Source organism: Mus musculus, chromosome 11, assembly GCF_000001635.26.
Source record: "Mus musculus strain C57BL/6J chromosome 11, GRCm38.p6 C57BL/6J".
NCBI lineage: Eukaryota > Metazoa > Chordata > Mammalia > Rodentia > Muridae > Mus > Mus musculus.
This window is the reverse complement of record NC_000077.6, coordinates 3,841,952-3,864,209: the sequence shown is the minus strand read 5'-3', so window position 1 is coordinate 3,864,209 and position 22,258 is coordinate 3,841,952. Positions and strand designations below refer to the sequence as shown.

Sequence of the window (22,258 nt, the reverse complement as noted above, 5' to 3'; positions counted from 1 at the left end):
ACCCATTGCTCAGAGTTGCGTGGCGAGCGCACCGCGTGGCTTTCATTCACCATTGTTCTCCCAGCGCCTGGCACAGGAGGGACAGCAGCCTGAAGCGTGAAGTGCCTTCCACGTCGTCTGCCTAACTCTTGGCCCACGGGGTTCCTTCCACCTTAGCCAGAGCGGCGGAGGGACCCACGCGCACCCGATCTCTGTCGCTCACGTGAGGGCTCCACCCATCCCGTCCACTCCTCCACCAACCCCGCCCGGCTCCGCCCCGCCACTCCCTCCGAACAGGCCCCACCCACTCCCGCCCCGCCCCGCCCCCACTCCGCGCTCCGCCGAGCTCGGGTCCACAGCTCTATGGGGAAAGCGGCCGCTCTGAGCCGAGGCGGCGGCTGCGCTGGCCGCTCCCGCGGGCTCTCGTCGCTGTTCACGGTTGTGCCCTGCTTGTCCTGCCACACGGCGGCGCCGGGCATGAACTCATCCGCGTTCGGCTCAGGACCAGCGTCAAAGCCTCAGCTCCAGCCTGTGCAGGCACCAGAGCGGGAGTTGCTGTCGAAACAGGTGTGCCAGCCAATTTCTGAGCCGGCGTCGAGATCCGAACCTGGGTCCCAGACGACGTCTGTGCCAAGGCCTTCAGGGGTTGGGCAGGAATCGGAACTACAGGGCTTGTGGCCGGGGTCAGAGAACGGCACAAGGTCTGTGTCCATCATCAAAGCTTCGCCAGAGCTGGCAATGCCGTCCCCGCTGCAGTCAACAGTAGGGAGTTTGCCCGTCACCAAACCCGAGTCCAAGCTGGTGCCAAAGACCCAGTCTTTTCTGCGACAAGGACAGGCGAAGATTTCTGTCGGGACTCCGGTGTCAGGGATTGGTGTCCAAATGGTCTCACCACCTCTGGACAGCTACAAGGGTTGGCTCCTCAAGTGGACTAACTACCTGAAGGGCTACCAGCGCCGTTGGTTCGTGCTCGGCAATGGCCTGCTGTCCTACTACAGGTACGGAAGTACCGAGGTAGGACATCTGTGGTTGGAGGGTGGTGGTGGCCGGCCTCGACTGTGGGGTGGGTGTCACCATAACCCTTCTGAGATGTTTGCATGAACTTCTGTAGAAGTAATGCCTGTCAACTGCCAAGGGAAGACGTGACCTGTGGACATGGCCTCTGGCAAGCTTGAGTTTAAAAGGATGAGTGGGGAGATGGGTGGAGTAGGTCTTTTGTTCCCCTCCTGTTTTTGGTGGTCATGGAACCAGGGGCTGCGTCTGGTTCACTGTGTTCATGGAGGGAGGCAGCTAGTGAACCCCTCTCTTGGGAAGGACTGTGGGTCCCACCTCCCGTGGTTACTTCATTTGTTTCCTACCTTTGCTGACACCTGCTGGTGGCCAGGCCTTGGGCTGGGACTCGCTGACCCACAGATAGAGCAGACATAGTGTGTACCCCCTGGGACCCCAAGTTGACATTTTGCAGCAGATAATGCTTTCCTGTTCCCTTGCTTATTCCAGAAGTAGCTTGGGTTTCGGAGCTGCAGTAGAGACAGAGCTGGCACGACCTCCTGCTAAAGCTGGACTTCCTTCCCTTTCTCACTAGCTGTTTCCTGGGATTGCAAGCTTTGAGATCTCAGGCCGCTCTAGATGAGAGCTTCTCAAACTAAGTGGGGTTGCTGCAGCAGTGTCTAGGTCTCCCGCTGAATCCCTCCTGAGATAGGCCTGAGGAAAGCACCCGAGGGATGGCTTTTCTAAAAGTTTCCGTGTGAGGACTGTGAGGCTGGTTCAGAGTCAACTCTTCAAGAAGGCCTTCTTCACTGTTAGACAGATTTTCCCACCATGTTGTTGGCCAAAGCTTGGGTTTCCTCCGCTAATAGTACTTCAGGTTCTGCTGAGCCCTTTGGAGACAAGGCGCCTGGTGCAGAGGCTTGCTAAGTGTGGTATGGCTGAGAATATTCGTGCTCCACTGGTTAAATGTGACCCTTGCACCAAGTTGAGAGTCAGGGGCCTTGTTCCCTTTCAGGTGGAGGAGAAGCCAAAATGAGTCTGAGTTGCCCTACTCACGTAGTGTCTCAGCTGTGACCCAGAACACAGGGTTAGCACACCAAGCAAGCAATAGGAGACCCTACCCAGATGGCGGTTTTAATCTATATTAACATACACTCCAGCTAGGCAACGCTCCTATCCAGCTATGCAATGACAAGGACTTTTTTGTGATTTGCTGAGTTATTTTTCATTTGGAGGCAAGGGGGCATAGCGTCAGCTGTGGTCATGAACTTCATTCTCTGTTACACTCATTCATTTCATCCCACTGGCCGCGGTGTGAGGTAGGCTCCCATGTCATTGTATTTCACAAGGGAGTATTTTGAGGCTGGAGAGGAGGAGGAAGCTTTGTCATCTGGTCACCTGCCCAGGGCCTGCAGCTCTTCAGTGATCTCACCTCTTTATGCTCCAGAACACTTTTCATAAAAGTGGTATTTCTTAGTACTCAAGCTTCCAGAGGAGTCTGCTCTTTGTGCCTCAGTTTCTCCAGTGCTGGAATTACAAGTCTGTGCCACTATCTCTGGATTCCCATCCACACTTCTGATCTAAATCCCATTTTTCAGTCCGAGCATGACCATCCTGCCACTGGGCTCAAGGCCTGAGCCCCTTCCAGACCTGTGGCTCATGATCCTGTCAGTAGCAGGACACTCTCCTAAGTGCTCCACTGTAGCCTGTGTGCCTCTGTGTGTGTGTGGTGTCCCCTTAGCCTCCTTCACAATCCTGCATTTCTGTTTGTATTCAATAGCTCCTGTCTCAGTAGTTCCTCACAGGACAAGATCAGGTCACAGTGTCTGAGATAATTTTCTTACCTACGACCTCTTTCCCTTAGGGCTGTGAGGGGCAAGGTCCTCTGATGTGGCTGAGAAAGAAACAGAGCATCTCTCTTGCAAGTTTCTCTTGGGTGTGGTGGTCCATTCCTTACTCCCAGTGTCTGGGAGGCAGAGGCAGGTAGATCTTTGTGGGTTCAAGGCCAACCTGATCTATGTAACAAGTTCTAGGCTAGCCAGGGCTACATAATGAGACTGTGTCTCAGAAGAATAAAACCAAATAAAAAAAAAAAAGGTAAAACTCTTAACTAGGTAAAGCTGAGTGGTGGCAGAAAATATGGGATCATCTTTTTCTTTCTTTGAATAACAGAAACATTTTACTAAGGCACGAGGCCTTTAGAAATGTATTCCAGACAAGCTGTATAAAATGGTTGTCAGGAATGTTTGTTCGAAGTCAGGAAAGGCATCTTTGGCATCAAACCACATTAGTTGTGAGGTTGTGATTTTTTGTTGTTGTTGTGTTGTTTTTGTTTGTTTTGTTTTGTTTTGAGACAGGGTTTCTCTGTGTAGCCCTGGCTGTCTTGGAACTCACTTTGTAGACCAGGCTGGCCTCGAACTCAGAAATCCACCTGCCTCTGCCTCCCAAGTGCTGGGATTAAAGGTGTGCACCACCACAGCCTGGCTGAGGTTGTGATTTTTAACATACTTGTTATGGTTCAGCCAGTTGAGCTTATTCATATACACATCTAAATAGAGATGGACTTGGCTGAAGAACATATTTTAAAGAACTAATTAGCTGTTGTTTATTTATTTACTGGGCGAAGGGGAAGGCGTGCCAGGCCTGACACCCACGTGGAGGTCAGAGGATGACTTTCAGGAGTAAATTCTCTCCTTTCACCGTGTGGTTTCACCCTATTGACCTCAGGCCACCAGCCTTGGCAGCAGGTACCTTTTCTGACTCAATCATATCTCTGGCCCTGTTTAGCTACTTTTTTTTAAAAATTGTATTTTTAGATTAACTTAATTTTTATGTTTTACCTGTATGTATGCCCACATAGCACATGCTTGCCTGGTACTCTTAGAGGTCCAAAGAAGGCATTGGATCTCTTGGAGCAGGAATTCCAAATGATTGTGTACCACTCTGAGGGTCCTGGGACTCATCCTCGGGCCTTGTGCAGTAGCTGTCATTACAGCGGTGCTCCTACCACTGCTATGAGACCCTCACATGAAAGGAGAGGGGAAACGGCCCACGAATTTAAAACAAAACCAACCTCTCTCTAAAGATGTGAAATAGAAATACCCACACTCCTCCCATTGTCCCTGACAACTACCTTTATTCTGAGTGCTTTGTACCTAAGTCATGATGCAGAGACAAAAGTATATGCCATTGCGTTTAGACATTGCACAGTAACGCAGACGATGGGATAGCCTTTGTCCGTGCTTTACAGCAGTGACTCAGAACAAGACAGAATTGCTCATGTGCATGTCATCACCAAAGGACTGAAGATGCCTGCTCTTTTACTTCAAGCTGTTCCTAAGGCATTATTTATTAAATGCAAACAACAGAGAAGGCAGTCTTGGCAGAACAGAGGTGGCACACACTTGGTCAGACTAACTCACATCCAACTCTTAGTGTGGAGCCTGGTCCATGCTCCTGCTTCTACTCTTTGCCATCGTTAGTCTTCACAGATCTGCTAATGAATCATCTGGGGTAAGAGCAATGAACAAAGGCTTCAATGGCAGAATTTGTGTAGACCTTCAGGGTTGGGGATCACCTTTCAAAACATCTAAACATCTTCCCAATTTAACCAAATTAGTCTGCTAATCTGCGGCACAGCCATACTTAATGGATACAGCTAAAGTCATGAAGCCAGCACAGCTGCTTGACAAAGATCCAGCAACACTGCACCGCATGATGCCATCACCGTCGTGGCGTCTTTCACTTTTGGTCTTGATTTCCATGTACTGCGTGCTTTGGGAGCTTTTAATATTTGTACAACTTGGGGATATTGGATTGATGGGAAATTTCTTATGAATCATTTATTCCCTCTCCCAGGAGGTACTGCTTCTAAGCTTCCCCAGGAACACCCTGAGCGGACTGCCTCTCCTGCCCCTCCCGATTTTAGGGAGATAACACTATCTAGCTCTACTTGAAGGTCTTCCTTAAGCCCTGTAGGTTGTAGCTCAAAGATGTCAGAGATCTCCTTGTAAGGCTCTGACTCCAAGATACTGTACTTACTCAGAACAAGATAATCAGAACAAAGCAAACTTATAAAGGTAAACAAGATTTGGTGGGCTATAGAAGTCGGCAGCAGATCAAATTAAAAGTCTCTTCTTACTATGCACTCAGGCAATTACGCTGCATTTATGATTGGGGCCCGCATTATGGTATCTCCCTTGAAGAAAAGATACAGCAACAAAGTTAGATTGGCTGGAGGTATCTCTGCCCTACACACGGGCTTATATTTATGGACAAAGAATGGTGTGGATAAATAAAAAAAGAATAAAGCTAGAAAAGTTAGCTTGTACAGGGCCACTGTGGTGCCCTATGACCAAGGAACAAAAAAAATACCAAGATTAGACACACAAATAAATTCTACAAAAGTATAAACATTTTCATGCCAAAAATTGAATAATAACTGCAGCAGCTTTGGCCTGAAGATTTTTTTCCTTGGGCCTAATGACAATTAGCAACCAGCCCAGGCTGGCTTGGAGATTTTCTGCTACCAGCCTGAGAATGTGCTATCATGCTTTGGCAAAGTATGCTGCTAGATTCTTAAAAGTTGGGCTATGGAGTTGATGATGGAAAATGATTATAAAAGATAACTGCTCTGTCACTGTTTATCAATGGTAAACTAAACTTATGACCAAGAGGCCATTGTGTCTAGGGATAAAAATGATAGGATTTCTGTTTTGGGACAACATGAATCTATCCCTGCCTACTGAGTTCTGTTTAAATAAAGAAGCATTCTGACTGCCAGTCAGTCAAGCTACAAGACTTCCACCATTCAGACTCCCATACCTGACTCATTCTTACCTTGCTGAATTATCTCCTCTGTGGACCTGGTCATGGCTGGGGATGCCCCCCTGCGAACTGTGGTCACAGAATAGAGTTGAGGTGTCTCCCTTGGGTATTCTGGAAGGAAGAGCTCAACCTCAAAAGTCTCTGCCCCAAAGAGGGAATCTTGGGGACCAGCAATGACAGCATGAAAATAGAAATAGGGGTTCTGCACTCTCCAGTCTTGGTTTGAATGTCAGGGTCTGGTTCCAACAGCAAGCACTGGCTTTTCCCATGGGCCTGTGAGGCAGCCTGGCCATCCCATCAGCCTGTTTTGTACCTCACAGTCAACAGATGGGTCCAGCGACATTCCTGTTAGCAGGAGTCAAAGGATGCTATTTGTGAATACTGTCACGTGTCAGTGGTGTTTCTGGGAGGCATGGGTCACTGTGCACAGTTTTACTTCTTTCCAACGATGTGGTAAGATACAAGATGGAGGCTGAGGATGCCTAGCATCCCTAAGTACGCGTCTCCTCTGATACTGCCCAGGAACACAGCTTCGCACGCCAGTTTGTTGTTGTCGTTGTTCGTTCCTGTTGTAAGCATTTCGTTCTTACCTCTTGACTCACAGAGAACATTTAATAAAATGAAATTAGGGAAGAATTCATAAGTGATACAGAATTTTCAAGGGTATTTGTCCCAACAAGTCATAATAGAAAAATAAAATCACCAATATGACCTTTCTCATATTCATTAACTTGAAGTGAGGTAGAATCCTGTGTGTGTGACATTTGTTTCTCAGAGGATGATTTCAGGCAGAAACATTTTAAAATTTTTTTATTGTTCATTCTGGTATATCCTCAGAAATGGCTAAGCTAGTTAACAAGAAAGACCTCAAAGCATTAGGCTAGACCAGTGTTTCTCAACATGTGGGTTGTGACCCCCCCCCAGGGGTTGCCTACTAGATGTTTACACTGTGATTCATAACAGTAGCAACATTACATTTGTGAGGTAGCAACACATAATTTCATGGTTGGGGTTACACACGAGGAACTGTATTAAGTGGTCTCAGCATTAGGAAGGTTGAGAACCACTGATCTAGATCTTGGAGAAAAAAAGGCAGCATTCAAGTGAGAATACAATTAAAATTCTTGGAGCTGGAGAGTTGGCTCAGCAGTTTAAGAGCACTGACTGCTCTTCCAGAGATCCTGAGTTCAATTCCTAGCAACCACATGGTGGCTCACAACCATCTGTAATGGGATCTGAGGACCTCTTCTGGTGTGTCTGAAGACAACTACAGTGTACTCATATAAATAAAATAAATAAATCTTAAATATTTTTTTAAATTTTCTGGCTGAAGACCTTTGCATATTTGATAAGCCAGACACATTTCAGAGTGGGCTCAGGTAACAAAATGGCTCAGTCCAAGGCATGGTAGCCCCCTGTCTTAGTCAGGGTTTCTATTCCTGCACAAACATCATGACCAAGAAGCAAGTTGGGGAGGAAAGGGTTTATTCAGCTTACACTTCCACACTGCTGTTCATCACCAAGGAAGTCAGGACTGGAACTCAAGCAGGTCAGGAAGCAGGAGCTGATTCAGAGGCCATGGAGGGATGTTCTTTACTGGCTTGCCTCACCTGGCTTGCTCAGCCTGCTTTCTTATAGAACCCAAGACTACCAGCCCAGAGAAGGTCCCACCCACAAGGGGACCTCCCACCTTGATCACTAATTGAGAAAATGCCTTACAGTTGGATCTCATGGAGGCATTTCCTCAACTGAAGCTCCTTTCTCTGTGATAACTCCAGCTGTGTCAAGTTGACACAAAACTAGCCAGTACACCCGCACCCCCCCCCAATATCATGTGCTCATTTGTTTCTCTAGTGAGCCCAACTTTCCAGAGCCAAATCCTGTGGAGGTCGGGCCCAAGAAAAGAGTATCATTTTTGATAATACTTAGTTGATGAAAGAGGAGAGCCAAAAGCCCATCTACAGTAAAGCTCCTTTGGGATTGTGGCACTTACATGTCTGTGGATTAGGGCATCGAGGCCCCTCCAGGAAGCAGCCCCATCAGGTGGGATTCGCCTGGAATCAGTTTGGCATGCTCAGAGTTTCATGCATTAAGAGGCTGAGAAGGAATACACAGCCATGCATGTGTGTGACCGTGACAATGTGTACATGTTTGTTTGAAGTGTTTTTGTGTAACAGTTAGCATAAGGCTGCTGCAGAGAGTGAGAAATGGACAGGGAACGTTTCCGAGGTGTGCTGTGCATGCCAACATTTTGAACAAGTTCTGGTGACAGGAACTGTAATTTTCTCCATGAAACCTCCTCTGAACTTTCCTCTTTCCATGAATAGCTGAAAACCTGAGTCATGCTGTTGTTTCATCCCTCCTCCCTCCTCCCTCCTCCCTTCATACCAGATGGAATGAATTTCCAAGCCTGTGTGCCTCTCCTGTAGTCCCTGTCTCCACCCTGATGCCGCATCATGGCTTTAGACCGCTTTCTGCTTAACTAGCACCCTGGCTTGCAACCGCTGTCCTGGTCAGTGTCCATGGGCATCTCTAAGACAACACAGGAGGCTCCTTTCTCAGCCCAAGGTCTATGCCATGGGTTGCTCATATTCAAGACCCCTGCCTAGCATGCACCTAAATTCCAGATTCCCATAGGGTTTCAGTGTATACCACATTGTATCAACAGTGTGAGCATCATTGTCAATTAAGTAACAGCAGGGAGCTCCCCCACCCTGCTGTAGCTTTAATTTTCAAAGCCAACTTTTAATGGTGGTTCTTAAATGCTTTAACCTCCCTTTAGCCCACCACCCACCAGAGGTAGTGGAAAAGAAAGGATATGGCTGTGGGGAGATTGGGGGTGGGAAGTGGACCCGTTTAGAAAGGTTCTTTGGAGCTAATCCCATCTGTGTTGTCAGGAAATCAGTAGTTCAGTTCACAGATTATCAGGGGCAGCTCCATCCACTCGCAAATACTTCACGAATATACCAGCAATCTAGTTCAGTAGAGTCAGGATAGCAAACGGAATCAGCAGCGGTGGTATGACCTAGCAGAGACAGGCTTCAGCCTCTGCACAAGTCAGCAGGAAGGACCAGGGTCAACAGGGACGCCAGTTCTTTACTGTGCCTTTCTCAGCTAAGCGAAGATCATCTAGACCAAGAAGCATTGCAAAGCTAGCTATGCAAGTCCTTCTTACAGTCGGGAGTCATATTTATACTCCCCCCAAACCTCACGTGCCTCAGCACATGAGTCTGCCTTAGCAAACTCCACGTGAGTCTGTATCCGCTGACAACCAGCCCAAGTCCACAGAAGCGGCCAGAAGCCACCAGCACACCGCCAGAAGTTTTTTGGTGTGTTTCTCTGTATGGAGTCCCAACAAATGGAGCTCAACAATACAGTGTAAGGTGGATCGATATATTTGTGTGTTAACAAAGAATCCTTCATCACATGTTCTTTCACATGCTTGCTTTGGCAAAACATCCTTTCACCTGTGTCTGCTTCAGGAAAATATTCCTTCATGAGTCAGCCTTAGTCTTTTACACCTGCGACCACTTTAATGAAATATTCCTTCACATGTTTGCTTTCCAAAGAACCCTTAGTTTCCATTTCACCCCACCTCCAAATCCAAAGCTCCAATCCAGACTCCAATCCAGGGCTGGTCGTAGAAGCAGGCCCTTGGAAGCGCGAGCGGCCTTGAGCCTGTGTGTGGATCCTTGTCGGCTCAGGTGTGGAAGTCCTCCTTACAAACCTCAGTGATGCCAGGCATGATGAGGGCTAACCCCACTCTGCTTCAACGACAGTGAATGTCCTTGAGTGTCCTCTCAGCCTTGAGTGATGGAATTTCCTCTTGCTCTTGATCAAATCAAGGCACATGCCAAACTATATCGGCGACTCTTCTGTTGCTATGACTGAAAGCAACTTTCAGAAAAAAGCCTTTATTTTGGTTTATGGTTCGAGAGGTAGGGTCCAGACCATGTGTGTACATGGGGACAGCACAGCAGCCAGAGTGGGAAGCTAGCTCAGTACACCTTTATCTACACACAGGAAACTGGAGAGAGCAAACTGGAACAGGGGTGTGGCTATAAACTCCCAAGTGACATGCTTCCTTCAGCAAGGCTCCTTGTCCTAAAATTTCCATAACCTACCCAAGCATCATGGCCAACTGGAGGCACAGTGCTCAAATACACAAGCATATGAGGGTGCATTTCTCATCCACCATACCAACTTAGTAGGGTTCACACATGGTCTATCTAGTCCTTAGCTCTCCATCTGCCTCTTCTTAATGGGAAAACAACAACAACAACAATAAACCAGCCAAGGAAGGATGAGAAAGAGAGAAGGAGGCAGCGGCCTGGGAGGGAAGATGTAGTTAAGAATGCGAGTCAGGTGCTGGTTGTTTATCTCAGGTGGGAAACAGCAAGGGAATCAGGCAGGGCTGGAAACTGACAGCCCTGAGCCAAACAGGCAGTTCAATTGCAGGCCAGGAGTGTCACCCCAGAGATGTGGCTTCAGGAGTCTGGGGCCTTTTCTTTTGTATGAAAAGCCTCCCCACGCCTCCGTTAAACTATTTTTTTTCCTGTGAATTCTGATCATTGAGCAATATTTTGCTCCTCCTGGATCCTCATCCTGTGCCATACCTCTGCATATTTCACACCGATTTGACTCCTACCGTTTGACAGCATTCTTGGCCCACTGCCTGAAACCAAATAGGAGCAGATGGCCTTGCAGAGCTGGCAGGGGACACTGCCTGCCAGACTGTGTTGTTCTCTGATGGATGTGGGCACTGCTCTGATATGGGGTTTGGCTTCCCTGAGTTCACTGAGTACACACAGCATTCACTGTCCCTGCCAGCTGTCCCCCTCCAACTCTTCCTGGGTGTGGCCTGCCTCCTTTCCCCTCCATAACGGTATGTCTTTTCTTTTCTTTCTTTTTTTTTTCTTTTCTCTTTTTTTGGTTTTTTGAGACAGGGTTTCTGTGTATATCCCTAGCTGTCCTGGAACTCACTTTGTAGACCAGGCTGGCCTCAAACTCAGAGATCCACCTGCCTCTGCCTCCCGAGGGCTGGGATTAAAGGTGTGCGCCACCACACCCATCACGCCCGGCGGTACGTCTTTTCTTATTCTCCTCGGGCTTCACACCAGCCATTGCCTAGGATAGAGGGTGCTCATTACTTGATGCCAAAATCTTGGCCTGGCAACAATACCAAGGTCATCTGGGTGTTCCTGGGTTGGATCTACCCAGTTCCTTAGCAAGGCTCTGGAGGAGTCATGTTCAGGATGATTCTGTGTAGTGGCATTTGGCCACGCACACTGTTAGCGAGGTGTGGGCTTCCTCCCCACACCAGAGCAGGAGCTGTGTCTTTATCATATAGGGTCCTCTGGGATGCCCGGAACCTTGGAGACTCTCAAACGTCAGAGAAGTGGTTTTTTTTTTTTTGTTTGTTTGTTTGTTTTTTCCATTTTTTATTAGGTATTTACCTCATTTACATTTCCAATGCTATACCAAAAGTCCCCCATACCCACCCACCCCCACTCCCCTACCCACCCACTCCCCCTTTTTGGCCCTGGTGTTCCCCTGTACTGGGGCATATAAAGTTTGCAAGTCCAATGGGCCTCTCTTTGCAGTGATGGCTGACTAGACCATCTTTTGATGCATATGCAGCTAGAGACAAGAGCTCCGGGGTACTGCTTAGTTCATATTGTTGTTCCACCTATAGGGTTGCCGATCCCTTTAGTTCCTTGGGTGCTTTCTCTAGTTCCTCCATTGGGGGCCCTGTGGTCCATTCAATAGCTGACTGTGAGCATCCACTTCTGTGTTTGCTAGGCCCTGGGAGAAGTGTTTTTATAGAGAAAACATTTCATGGGCTGGGCTAGTGGTGCAGAGAGAGGAGTCCAGGGTGGAGAGGAGAAATCCAGGGTGGCAGGAAGGGTACCAGGATGGAAGAGAGGGGTCCAAGATGAAGGGAAGGGTCCTGGCTGGAGGGTGTGTGTATGGGGGCCAGCAGGAATGGACAAGGGTCTAGGATGTGTGTGCGGTACTGAAGGTCACTTGAACCCAACACCCAACCCTTGAGAGAGGGAGGGAGGGAGGTTCGGAGGTTCTTTTGGCTGAGTTCTCAGTGACTCATAGAGCATGGAGGAGGAGGGGAGGGGAGGGGGAGGGGAGGGGGAGGGGAGGGGGAGGACATTCACCTCATGATAGATAGGAAGCAGAGAAGGGCCTCCCCCAGTGACCTACATCCTCTACACCTCCCCCATGCCCCAGTAAGGCCACCATGAACGCATCTCCAGCTTCAACTGTGAAGCTGCGTGGTTGACTTGTGTTAAGATGAAGCCGTGGGGGTGGGATTTTGTTTTGGATGTCTGTTGTAGTTCATGGTTGTAAGAACCTTTAAAAAGCAGAGGAACAGAGGCTCCAAATCTTCCTTCTGTCTTTAGGGGCTGGGCAAAACAAAACAACCAAACTGTTCTGCCTGAATTTAAGGCTTTTGGCTTTTGGAAGAGAACTTCAGTGTAATGTGCAAAACTTTGGACTGAGCCAGGCCCGCTGCACCTCCCTCCTTGTAGCACATTAGATTTAATAAAAACCAAACCTGAGCATCCTGTAATGGTGTCCGTGGTGCTCACACATGTGTTTCTCCCATTTGATGGTAACCCAGAGAGAAAGGTGGTGAAAATTATGGCTGGCACAAGTCCTGGAGCAGCAGCCCTGTGAGTGTCTGAGCTGAGGTCTCATCCCCACTGTGTGGTGCACACCCCCTGCTCAGAGCCTCACCTTAGTGATGGAGGCAGCGCGCTTCCTCCAAACTCAGAGATCTGCCTCCCTCTGCCTCCTGAGTGCTAGAATTAATTGTCTGCACCATCGCTGCCCGGCTACTTTTGCTTAATTTTTAAAATCAGTTGTTTGTTGTTGGTGGTGTGTAGGACTGCATTCTCCATCAGGTGTGTGGTTTGAAGATGTCCCTCTCCTGCTTTGTGGGTGGTCTTTGCACAGTTTTTTTGTGTGCCATTATCTACCTGTCTGCTTCCTTCTGTTGCTTCTGTGTTACGTCCTGGAAAAGCCAAGTCTCAAGCCAGCCCTTTCCCCTGCATTTTCTTCTAAGAATTTTATAGGTTTAGATCTTAAATCTAGGTCTTTACTCCATTTTGAGTTGAAAAAAAAAGCAAGTCTGTTAGATGCAGGGCCTTAAGCATTTGCTCTCTCCCTGAGCCACACCCAGCTCCTGAGAAAACTTTTGCAGACTATCAGATAAGGCTCCAGACCCACCGGCAGGGAAGCCAAGAGTCCCCGCACTGGCACATCAGAGGGCCTTAGAGCACATACTTGGGGCCTCCTGAAAAGCACCATGCTGGTTAGAACCACACACCACTGCTCAGGGCTCAGCTGCTCCTTCATCCTCTGGGACAGAGGGGTGGGGTGGGGCATAAATCCAAGGAGATAGATCTCTAAGGTCTGTTCTCAACCCCCCTTCCTCCCTCCTTCCCTCCCTCGCTCCCCTCCCTCCCTTTGTGTTTGTATGTGTGGGGTGTGTGCTTGTGTCTGTGGAGGCCTGGGGTTGACCTCAAGTGTTTTCCTTGGTCATGCTCTATAGTAAGGCTGGGTCTCTCACTGATCCAAAACCTCACCCATTCAACCTAGCAAGTCAGTTTGCTCCAGGGAACCCCAGAGTCCACTTTGCGTCACCACGCCCACCCTGCATGTAAGTGGATGCTAGAGAGATCGGAACTCCCGTCCAAACTCCATGCAGCAGGAACCTTACCATCCTGTAAATCTCTCTTCATGATTTATCTCCCCTCCCAACACTTGTTTTTTTTTTTTTTTTTTTTTTTGTTTGTTTTGTTTTTGTTTTTTTTAGTGCTAGGGACCAAATCAAGGACTGTGCATTTGATGGGCAAATCCTCTCTCCTCAGCCACATCTTCACTCCCCCAGTGTGAGTGAGCATGTGGGTGGCAGCCCGTGAGAAGGTGGGTGGCATCAGAGGCAGACTCCAAAGCCTTGGAACATTGCTGACAGACATGAGCACTTCGTGTTGCTTAGCATCTCCTTTTCACCTCCTGCCCATCTGTGCTTATGCAACCATGGCTGACCATAAGCCTCATGCCTGTCTGTCCAGCATCTTGCCCTGTGTACCTCTTCCTCCACCCCCACACTCCAGTGGCAACGGACTCTGTGCATGCTGACAAAAGACAGAACTGAGCCCTCAGCACGCTGTGCTCCTCAATCGGACAGCTTTATCCCCACAGGCTACCAGGGATGGTTTTAACTCAGCTTTATAGCAGCAGTGGGTTGGTCTTGAGTGCCTGCAGGTGGCCGAGGCAAAGAGGGGACCAGTGAGGTGTATCATTCCACCATGATGGCAGAGGACAGGAGGAAGAGTAGAGGTCACAGCAGGCACGCAGCCCTCATTCTGGTCCACATTTCACTCTGACAAATCACAGCTGATGGCCCCATCCTTTGCATCTACTCTGCTCTAGGGGTTGATCCTGCAAAGCCCAGTGGCAGATGCACAGCTGTGGATTCCACATCCTAGAGGATGTCAGGAGCTGCGGAGAACTCTCACGCACGGGTTCTGATCTCCCTTCCAGTAACCACATGCTTTGTAGTCTCTGAATCAGATTTATTCCTTGACGGTTTCATATGCACGTACCATGTACCCTGATGATATCCAGCCCAGCTCCCACCAGCACGAGCACCCTGACAAGTTCCCCTTTCCCTCGTGTGTTGTTCTTCCTTAAGTGCAGTTAGAGCTGCCTGCCTTTCTCAGGCAAACCCAGCAGCAGCCACACCCCTAGGAACCCTCAGCTGCCCCAGCTCTTGTTCAGGGTGGACCCTCATGGCCCCGCCCCCACTCAGACCAGACTCATGCACTGACTGGCTTCATCTTGTGTCAATCTTGTGCAGATGACCACAGCTGCTGTGCGTTCATGAGTGCTCTAGCCGCTTCACAGCCAGAGGACAGCCTTTCACTGCATCTCTCCCCACCCTCTGCCTCTTTCATTCTTCCCACCCCGTCTTCTGTGCTGTTCCCTGCGAGTCCTGGGGCGGGTGTGGTGTAGGTGTCCCATCAGAGTAAGTGCTCAGTAGTCACTTGGGCTCAGTACTGTAACGAGTTATGAGTCTGAACTGGCTGCATTTGGTAACATGTGAGTTTAGTGTAACAGCAGTGGTGCTTGAGACCCGGGCCTGAGACCTCCTCAATCATGGGCTTTTGCCCAGGTTTACAGGACGAGGCTCAAATTCTCTCCTATGAGGGTGCCTCATGTTCAATGATTAAAGCAACAGGTTACCCCTATAATCATCATGCCAGCTTGTACCTGTGGACACACCTTGCTGAGCAGCAAGTCAGTACTGTAAAATGCAGGGTCCACTGCTGAGTGTGCCCATTGATGAGAGCCCATGGCACCCATACACCTTTTAGTACCATGAAAGCTAGCCAACAGGAAGGAAGGTTCCAGGTTGATTTCTCTATGCCTGCAACCAGCGTATGTGGTGTCTTTAACGATAGAGGCTTACCGTCTACTAATGGTAAAACCCAAGCTTGGTGGCAGTAGCCCGTGCAGTTTTGGAGGCCTCCTTGGCACATAGCTCGTAGGGAAGGAAATATGTCACACCTGGCTCTGAGATTTCCACTTCAGTTTTCGTAAAGGTTTATATATCTTTATTTTAGGTACCCGTGTCTTTCCCGCATGTTTGTATGTGCACAATGAGCATGAGCTGCCCATAGAGGCCAGAGAGGGTGTCTGGTCCCTTGGGACTAGAATTATGGATGATTGGGTTCTACCATGTGGGTGCTGGGAATTGAGCCTGCGTCCTCTGCAAGATCAAGTGCTCTTAACCTCTGAGCCAGCTCTCCAGCCCAGAGCTGCACAAGGCTTTTCCGGATCCTTTGCTTTAGTAACCACACCCGTCTCCTCCTCTCCCCCATCCCTTCCAATGCCTCCTGGCTTAGCTCTTTCTATCCCCGGGATCCCCACTCCAGACTTTCACCTCACTTGTACTCTACCATCCCCCTCCCTCGGTTTACCTGCCCCCATGACAGCTTTCTAGCATCCAGGCTTCTGCATGTGCTCCAAGCCCCTCACATCACCAACTACACACTGCACAGAGGTGCCATCGGTCCTGGGAAGCTGATAAGCACTGGGATACAAACATGCTGGGCCGAAACCCCAAGCTTCCTGTGTGATAGGCACGTGCTGCACTCCTGCCTGGAAGAGTCATCAAACCAGCCAGACTGTTTCTCATCCCCACTGACACCAACCTCTGAGCACAATAGTGGCTCATGTGACAGAGAAGTCTCTAGGACAAGCCAGTGTTCCCTCCACAGCGCTGGGTGTTGAGCTGAGCTGGGGGCCTGTCCTGGGATGTTGCTGTTCTATCACAAGGCTGGATTGACCCTGCTGAGAGAGGTTCTTTCAGTGTCTCTGGATTATTTAAAATCTAGAAGCTGAAGGCAAAAAGCATTATTTCCTGGTTTCTGTGAGTAAGAAATTCACGAGTGGGTGGACAGTTGGAGTGCTTCTGGCTTGGACTCTGTCATGAGGCCGATTCGTCCAAAGGCTTGACCGAGGCTGGAGGCCCCACTTCTAAGGGCAGTGACTCACATGCTTGCAGGAGGCCTCTGGCTCTTTCCCTGTGGTCTCTAAAGGGTTGTTTGAGTGTCCCCTCAACATGGCCACCAGCTTTCCTAGGGGCACAGATACATGAGAGAGCAAGGCAGGAACCATGAGATGCTTACCCAGTGAGTGCAGTATCCTTGTGATCACACACGGAGGTCTGGCTCAGAGAGAAAGGAAGGCTGCAAGCCTCCACAGCCTTCTTTTTTTTCATCAGTGAACAGTCCTGCTTTGCAGATTGGAAAAACCAAAGACCCCTCCCCACCCCGCTGCAAAGTACTTGGTAATTGTTTTACCAGTGAAAAAATGCTTCAGAGTGCCAAGGGTGTTGCTAGGAATGAACGCCTGTCGCTCTGTCACCCTCAGTCCTCTTAGCTGCCATAGCTCTGGAAAACAAGAGTTGGTGAAGGACGAGAAGGCACACTGGAGGCTTCTTTGGGAAGCAGCCACACTGTGCACTGACCTATTGTAGTTCTGGGATCTTGTCATGGGGAGACCCTTGCCTGTGGCACACTTCCCTATCCTTCCTTCCTTCAATCCACATGGTGGAGGGAGGTGAAGTTCACAGGTGTGCACTGCCATGGGAACCCAAGACAGTGGCCTTGGTCCCTGCTCTAGATGTAGGGCCTAGCCTGGTCTCAGCAGCACTCAGGGAATGAATGCTCTAATGACTGGGAGCAGGTGATTCCAGTGCACAGTGTGCCTGCTGGCACTCGTGAGGGCCTTTGGTTTTACAGCTGCTCCTGTATTTTGACAGTTTAACTGTCATTCCTGTTTTCATTAAAGCTTCATGGGAGTCACCTTTACATAAGATTACTTCAATTAATATTAATGTCATTCAATTAATACTAATGCAGCACTAGAGGCCACTGTGTGTGTGTGTTTGTGTGTGTGAATTCCTGAATAGGTTATCCATAAGCTTATGGTGTAACATATACACGTGATTGTTCTCAGTGTGTTAAATTTGGAATTAAGCATTTCTTTGGTTGATCCGAGTTGTGGCATTTCTACCCTCTGGCTAGGTAACTGATTTTCCCCATTTTCCTTGCTTGTTATATAGTATTTTCTCTGGTTTGTTTTCTTGCTACTCATCTTACAGGAAGGGACACAAGAAGAGCAGAGCTTCAGGGCACTCTGTAGGAGGTGACAACCACTGCCAGGGTTATGTGATAACTTAAAAAAAAATCTGTTCAATTATCCTGAAATGTTCCCTGTAGGAGAACCCAGAGTCACAAGCCCACGGCTGCACTCAAAATAGAGCCAGCACCATGCCCTGGGGACCTTGCTGGTGCCTTGTTTTTCATCCTGAGAGGCTTAGTGAGCAGGTTGGATCCTGAGCCTGGGACTCAGGAGGCCCCGGTTGTCACCAGAGTCACTTGGCACCACTACTCTTTGAGCAAAGAGGATTTAAAATATTATACTTATTTTAACTATGCAGATGTTTTAAAATATAAAAGTAGTATATTATATAATGAACCCCTTGTTCACACCCCTAACCGCCTGTAGGTCTTAGCTGTCTTCTCAAGCTGTGGTTCCCACACTTCCTGTGACTTGAAGCAAATCTCCGACATTTGAACTTTCACTGATAGATGCTTCCATATGTGTCTCTTTATTTATTTTTAATTTTCAATTATATTTCCTCACCAGCCCTGTATGTGTATGGTATATCATGCATTTTATGTCTAAACATAATATAATAGTAACTTTAAATGTTGTCATATATCCTGTTAATATTAAATGTCATAATTGCTTTATAATTTTTATATTTTCCTTTTTCCATTTATCTGGGTGTGAGTGTGGTGTGCATGTGTGGGCATATGCACATTTGCACATGTGTGTGCACACATGTATGTGCATGTGCATGTGACAGCTAATGTCAGGAACCAGCCTCAATCACCTTCCTACCTATTACTTGAGTAGGGTTGAGCCCAGAGCTCACTCTGACATAGCCTCAGCGGCCAGCATGCTCAGGAGATGCCCTCGTCTGCCTCTGTGAAGCTCTGCACTCCAGGCCTCAATCCTTCACTGCAAGCCGGTTAGTGGCTGAGCCATATCCCCAGCCCCCAATTTTATTTATTATTTATTTTTTTACAATTTATAAATAAGATCCACACACTTGCATTAATGCTTATCTTCAGATTTGTAGATGATGCCTTTTAAAATTGAAAATAGACTTTTTAAAACCGTATATTCTGCTCATGATTTCCCCTCCCCAAGCCTCTCCCAGACCCTCTCCTCCTCCCTGAATCTATACACATTCTTTCTCTTTCTCATTAGGATACAAACAGGCACTTAAAAAAATAACAATAAGATAAAATTAGATAAAATAAACAAGAACAAACCAGAAAAGTGAAAGATACTTTTCGCAATTATTTTTATTTTATATGCATTTATGTCTTGCCTGAATGTCTGTCTGTGTGAAGGAGTCAGATCCCCTGGAACTGGGATTACAGACAGCTGTGAGCTGCCGTGTGTGTGTGTGTGCTGGGAATTGAACCTGGGTCCTCTGGAAGAACAGCCGGTGCTCTTAACCACTGAGCCATCTCTCCAGCCCCAAGGAAGATACTTTCAATGATGATATAGTTTTAAATTTGGAGGAAAGTTAGAGAAATAATGTGAAGAATTCCCGTGCGTTGCGTTCAGATCTCAAAGGGCTAATATGCTGCCTGCCTTATATCTGTGCTGGATTTATATGCAGTGCTATTTAAGAGTAAGAAACAGTGAGCTTCATAATCCTTTCCTCTTCCTTCCTTCCTTCCTTCCTTCCTTCCTTCCTTCCTTCCTTCCTTCCTTCCTTCCTAGACAAGTTCTGACTATGTAGTCCTTGCTGGCTCTGAATTTCCAGTCCTTCTACCTCAGCTTCCTGAGGGCTGAGATCACTGCATCACTGTATGGGGCCCCATGGTTCTTTACTCTTTCCGTGCATATTTTTAAAGGGAGGGCCATTTTCTTCATGCCACATCACAAGGCATGACACAGTGCTCCAACTATCCAACAGGCCACCTTGCATCCACCCTCTGCCCCAGGGTCCCAAGTGCAGAATCCAGTGCAGGGCCATATTCATTTTAAGCTGCTCCATTTTTCCTGTTTCTCCGTTCTTCACGATTTTGACATCCCTGGTAACTACACGGCAGTGACTGCAGAGGCCCTGGCTGCAGGGTCTTACGCCGTCTCCGTGGGTTTAGATTTGGGTCCTGCATTTTTTGGCAGGAACACTGCAGAAGACACCGTTGTGTCCTCCTCAGCACACCCTTTCAGGAGGCACGTGACACTTATTCTCTGTTCTATTATTAGCGTGTAACTGTTATCACTTGGCCAGGGTGGTGCTTGGCAGGTTTCTCTGTTACAGACTTAATCAGTTTTATGATTTTTAATTGCTAAGTAATTAGTGTTTTTTAAAGGCTTAGGTTTTGTTTTTTGTTTTTAAATCAAATGTATGCTTGTGTCTGTGTGAGTATGTACTACAAATATATGGGTGACGCAGGTGTCAGATGCACTGCAGCTGGAGTCACAGGCAGCTGTCAGCCCTGTGGGTGCTGGGAATCAACCTTGTGCCCTCTGGGAGAGCAGCGCACACTCTTCACTGCTTATTGGTCAGTGTTCCGCAGGCCTCGGGGCCTGGCCGCTTGGGAGGCAAAACGCTCTAGGAGCTTGAGCCTGAGTGCTGGGCTTCAGGGAAGCCCCAAGACTCTGAGACTCCTGAGACTCCACTCCAGAGGTGGGAAGGCAAGCGCAGTCTGAGATGTGGGAATGCCAGAGCTGATTGGGGGTGGGGAGGTGTCCCTGGTGATTGTTCTTGGCAGCGGTTGTCTGGGAGTGCAGGTGGGCCTTCTACTGGAGATTTGGCTGTGGCTCTGCAGGTGAAGGCCTTTTCCAGGTTCCCCAATGGCAGTGGTAGATGAAAGAGACAGCCCATGTTTATCTATATCATTTATTGGCTGTTCATTGTGGAAAATGGGTGCATACCATACCAAACCAACTACTCAGGGTGGACCTGAGATTAAATAACTTTTGCAGGGAGGAATGTCTGGGAAGGGACGCTTACTGGCTAAGCTCTCCAGGCCTCTAGGTACCTCATTGGCATGGAGGGCCTAGGTGACCACAGGCCACGTTTCCTTGTGTGGGGAGTGTGGCAGGTGTTCCAGGCCAGGAATCTGGTAGGGAGCAGGGGGTCCGCCTAAGTCTCAGTCGCGTGCCCACCGAGTCTTTGGGTCTTAACCCGCTCTACCTACCAGGCTGCCTGGCATGCTTTTACTGTCACACAACTGCTGAGCCGTCTCTTCTGCCCAGTAGGTGTTTTCAGAAGCAGACACACTGAGGCTACGTGGACTCCCATCTCTTGACAAGCTTCTCATCATAGGCACTAGGATCCATCAGCTTTGCTTTGATGACTGTCAATATGTGATCTCTCAGTCAGCACCATCTCTTCCTCATTTCTCAGTGTCCTGTATCCTATATTTATTTATTTTTCTGTTGGTTTATGTGCATCAGCATGAGCCCGTGGAGTCCAAGTTTGTTACGTATTTTGATGAGCAAATGCCCAGCATTGCTGGAGGGATGTTTGCACTTTTGTGTTATTACTATTACTATTTTATAGGTATGATATTTTGCCTGAATGTGTGCCTGTGTCCCACATATATGCCTGGTGCCTGTGGAAGCCAGCAGAGGCCATCAGACAGTTGTGAGCCACCACATGGGTGCTAAGAATGGAACTTAGGTCCTCTGGAAGAGTAGCCAGTGCTCTTAACTGCTGAGCCACCTCTCCATCTGCATCAGGGAATTTTTTTGTTACAAATATTGGTAATTTCCTATATCTATTTCTATTATGGGTGCTACCCAATCACTGTTTTCTCAGTTATTAGTGGGGATAAGTGTGTAAACTCAGCTTCCCCTTTTCAGCCACTTGGTCCCCTAGTGTTATAGTTTATTCACTATCAATTAAATACATAAATTGAATCTCCAAGAGAACGCTATACACAGAGTTAGAATTTGATATGGGCTTAGCAGTGATAGGAGAAGCCCAGAGTGAGGGAGTTGCCTGAGTAACGTGACAGTTCCACTGGCCTCCTGGATGGGGTCTGTGGAAGGGAAATGCCTAGATAGAAGGACTATAGGAAGGCAGAGTGGCTGAAGGGAACACAGGACAGAGGGACAGCATACAGGTAAAGGGAACCACCTGTGTACAGGACACACGGCCATGAAACTGGCAGGCTGCAGTATAGATGCAGCAGTTGGAGGGGGGTGGGGTGGGATGAGCTCAAGCAGGACTGAAAACATCTGGAGCAGGGTCTATTGAAAGAGAAAAGGTAGGCAAGGAATGGGGGCACAGATGGCGCTCAGTGGCAGAACACTCACCAGGCTTAGAGGTTCAGAAAATGCAGTTCAGAGAGGAGTTGTCTAGGACAGGCAATGAGGTACATAAGTAGGTGAGGATGCTGTGGGTGCTTCTAGATGAGGTTCCTGTGGCCTGGTGCAGGGGAGGGGTGGCAGCTGGGGCAGGGTGGATGGATCTAAGAGACAGCAAGGGCGTGCAAGGAGGACTTGGAGTCAAACCTGTTGAAGCTCAGGGCAGAGGCTCAACCCAGCTTACAACTACAATGATGTGGAAAGGCATTGCAGGTTCATTGTATGGGCAGACAAAGGACATCCAGTTCACTCACGTTCTACTTGGCAAGACATCTCAGTGAAAACCGGGCAGCTGAAACATTGGCCTGCTAGTCTGTGGCAGGCTTCTGACCTGATCTCCGGCAGTGCTGAGACATCACCAAGCCGTAACGGCCCTCTGGTACCTCAGTGGAACCACAAAGGTGGGTCTGATGATGCGGTGGACTGAGGTGCCCTGGGTCTGTTCCCCTGTGACTGCATAGTG

At 48.4% G+C, this 22,258-nt stretch overlaps 1 protein-coding gene across 8 annotated transcripts in view; it reads left to right on the top strand.

Moving 5' to 3' along the window:
• Positions 1 to 210: 210 nt before the first annotated feature.
• Positions 211 to 22,258, top strand: part of Osbp2 (oxysterol binding protein 2) — a 160,269-nt gene continuing 138,221 nt past the window's right edge. For 5 of the 8 annotated variants that reach the window (XM_006514851.4, XM_011243765.2, XM_006514849.4 and 2 more), the window contains exon 1: positions 211 to 977. In XM_006514851.4, the coding sequence (XP_006514914.1) occupies positions 343 to 977 (635 nt within the window). In that variant the 5' untranslated portion in view covers positions 211 to 342. Of the gene's footprint in view, positions 994 to 22,258 lie in introns of all 8 variants that reach the window. The other 3 variants (NM_152818.3, NM_001363163.1, XM_030246382.1) reach the window with 2 other exon arrangements.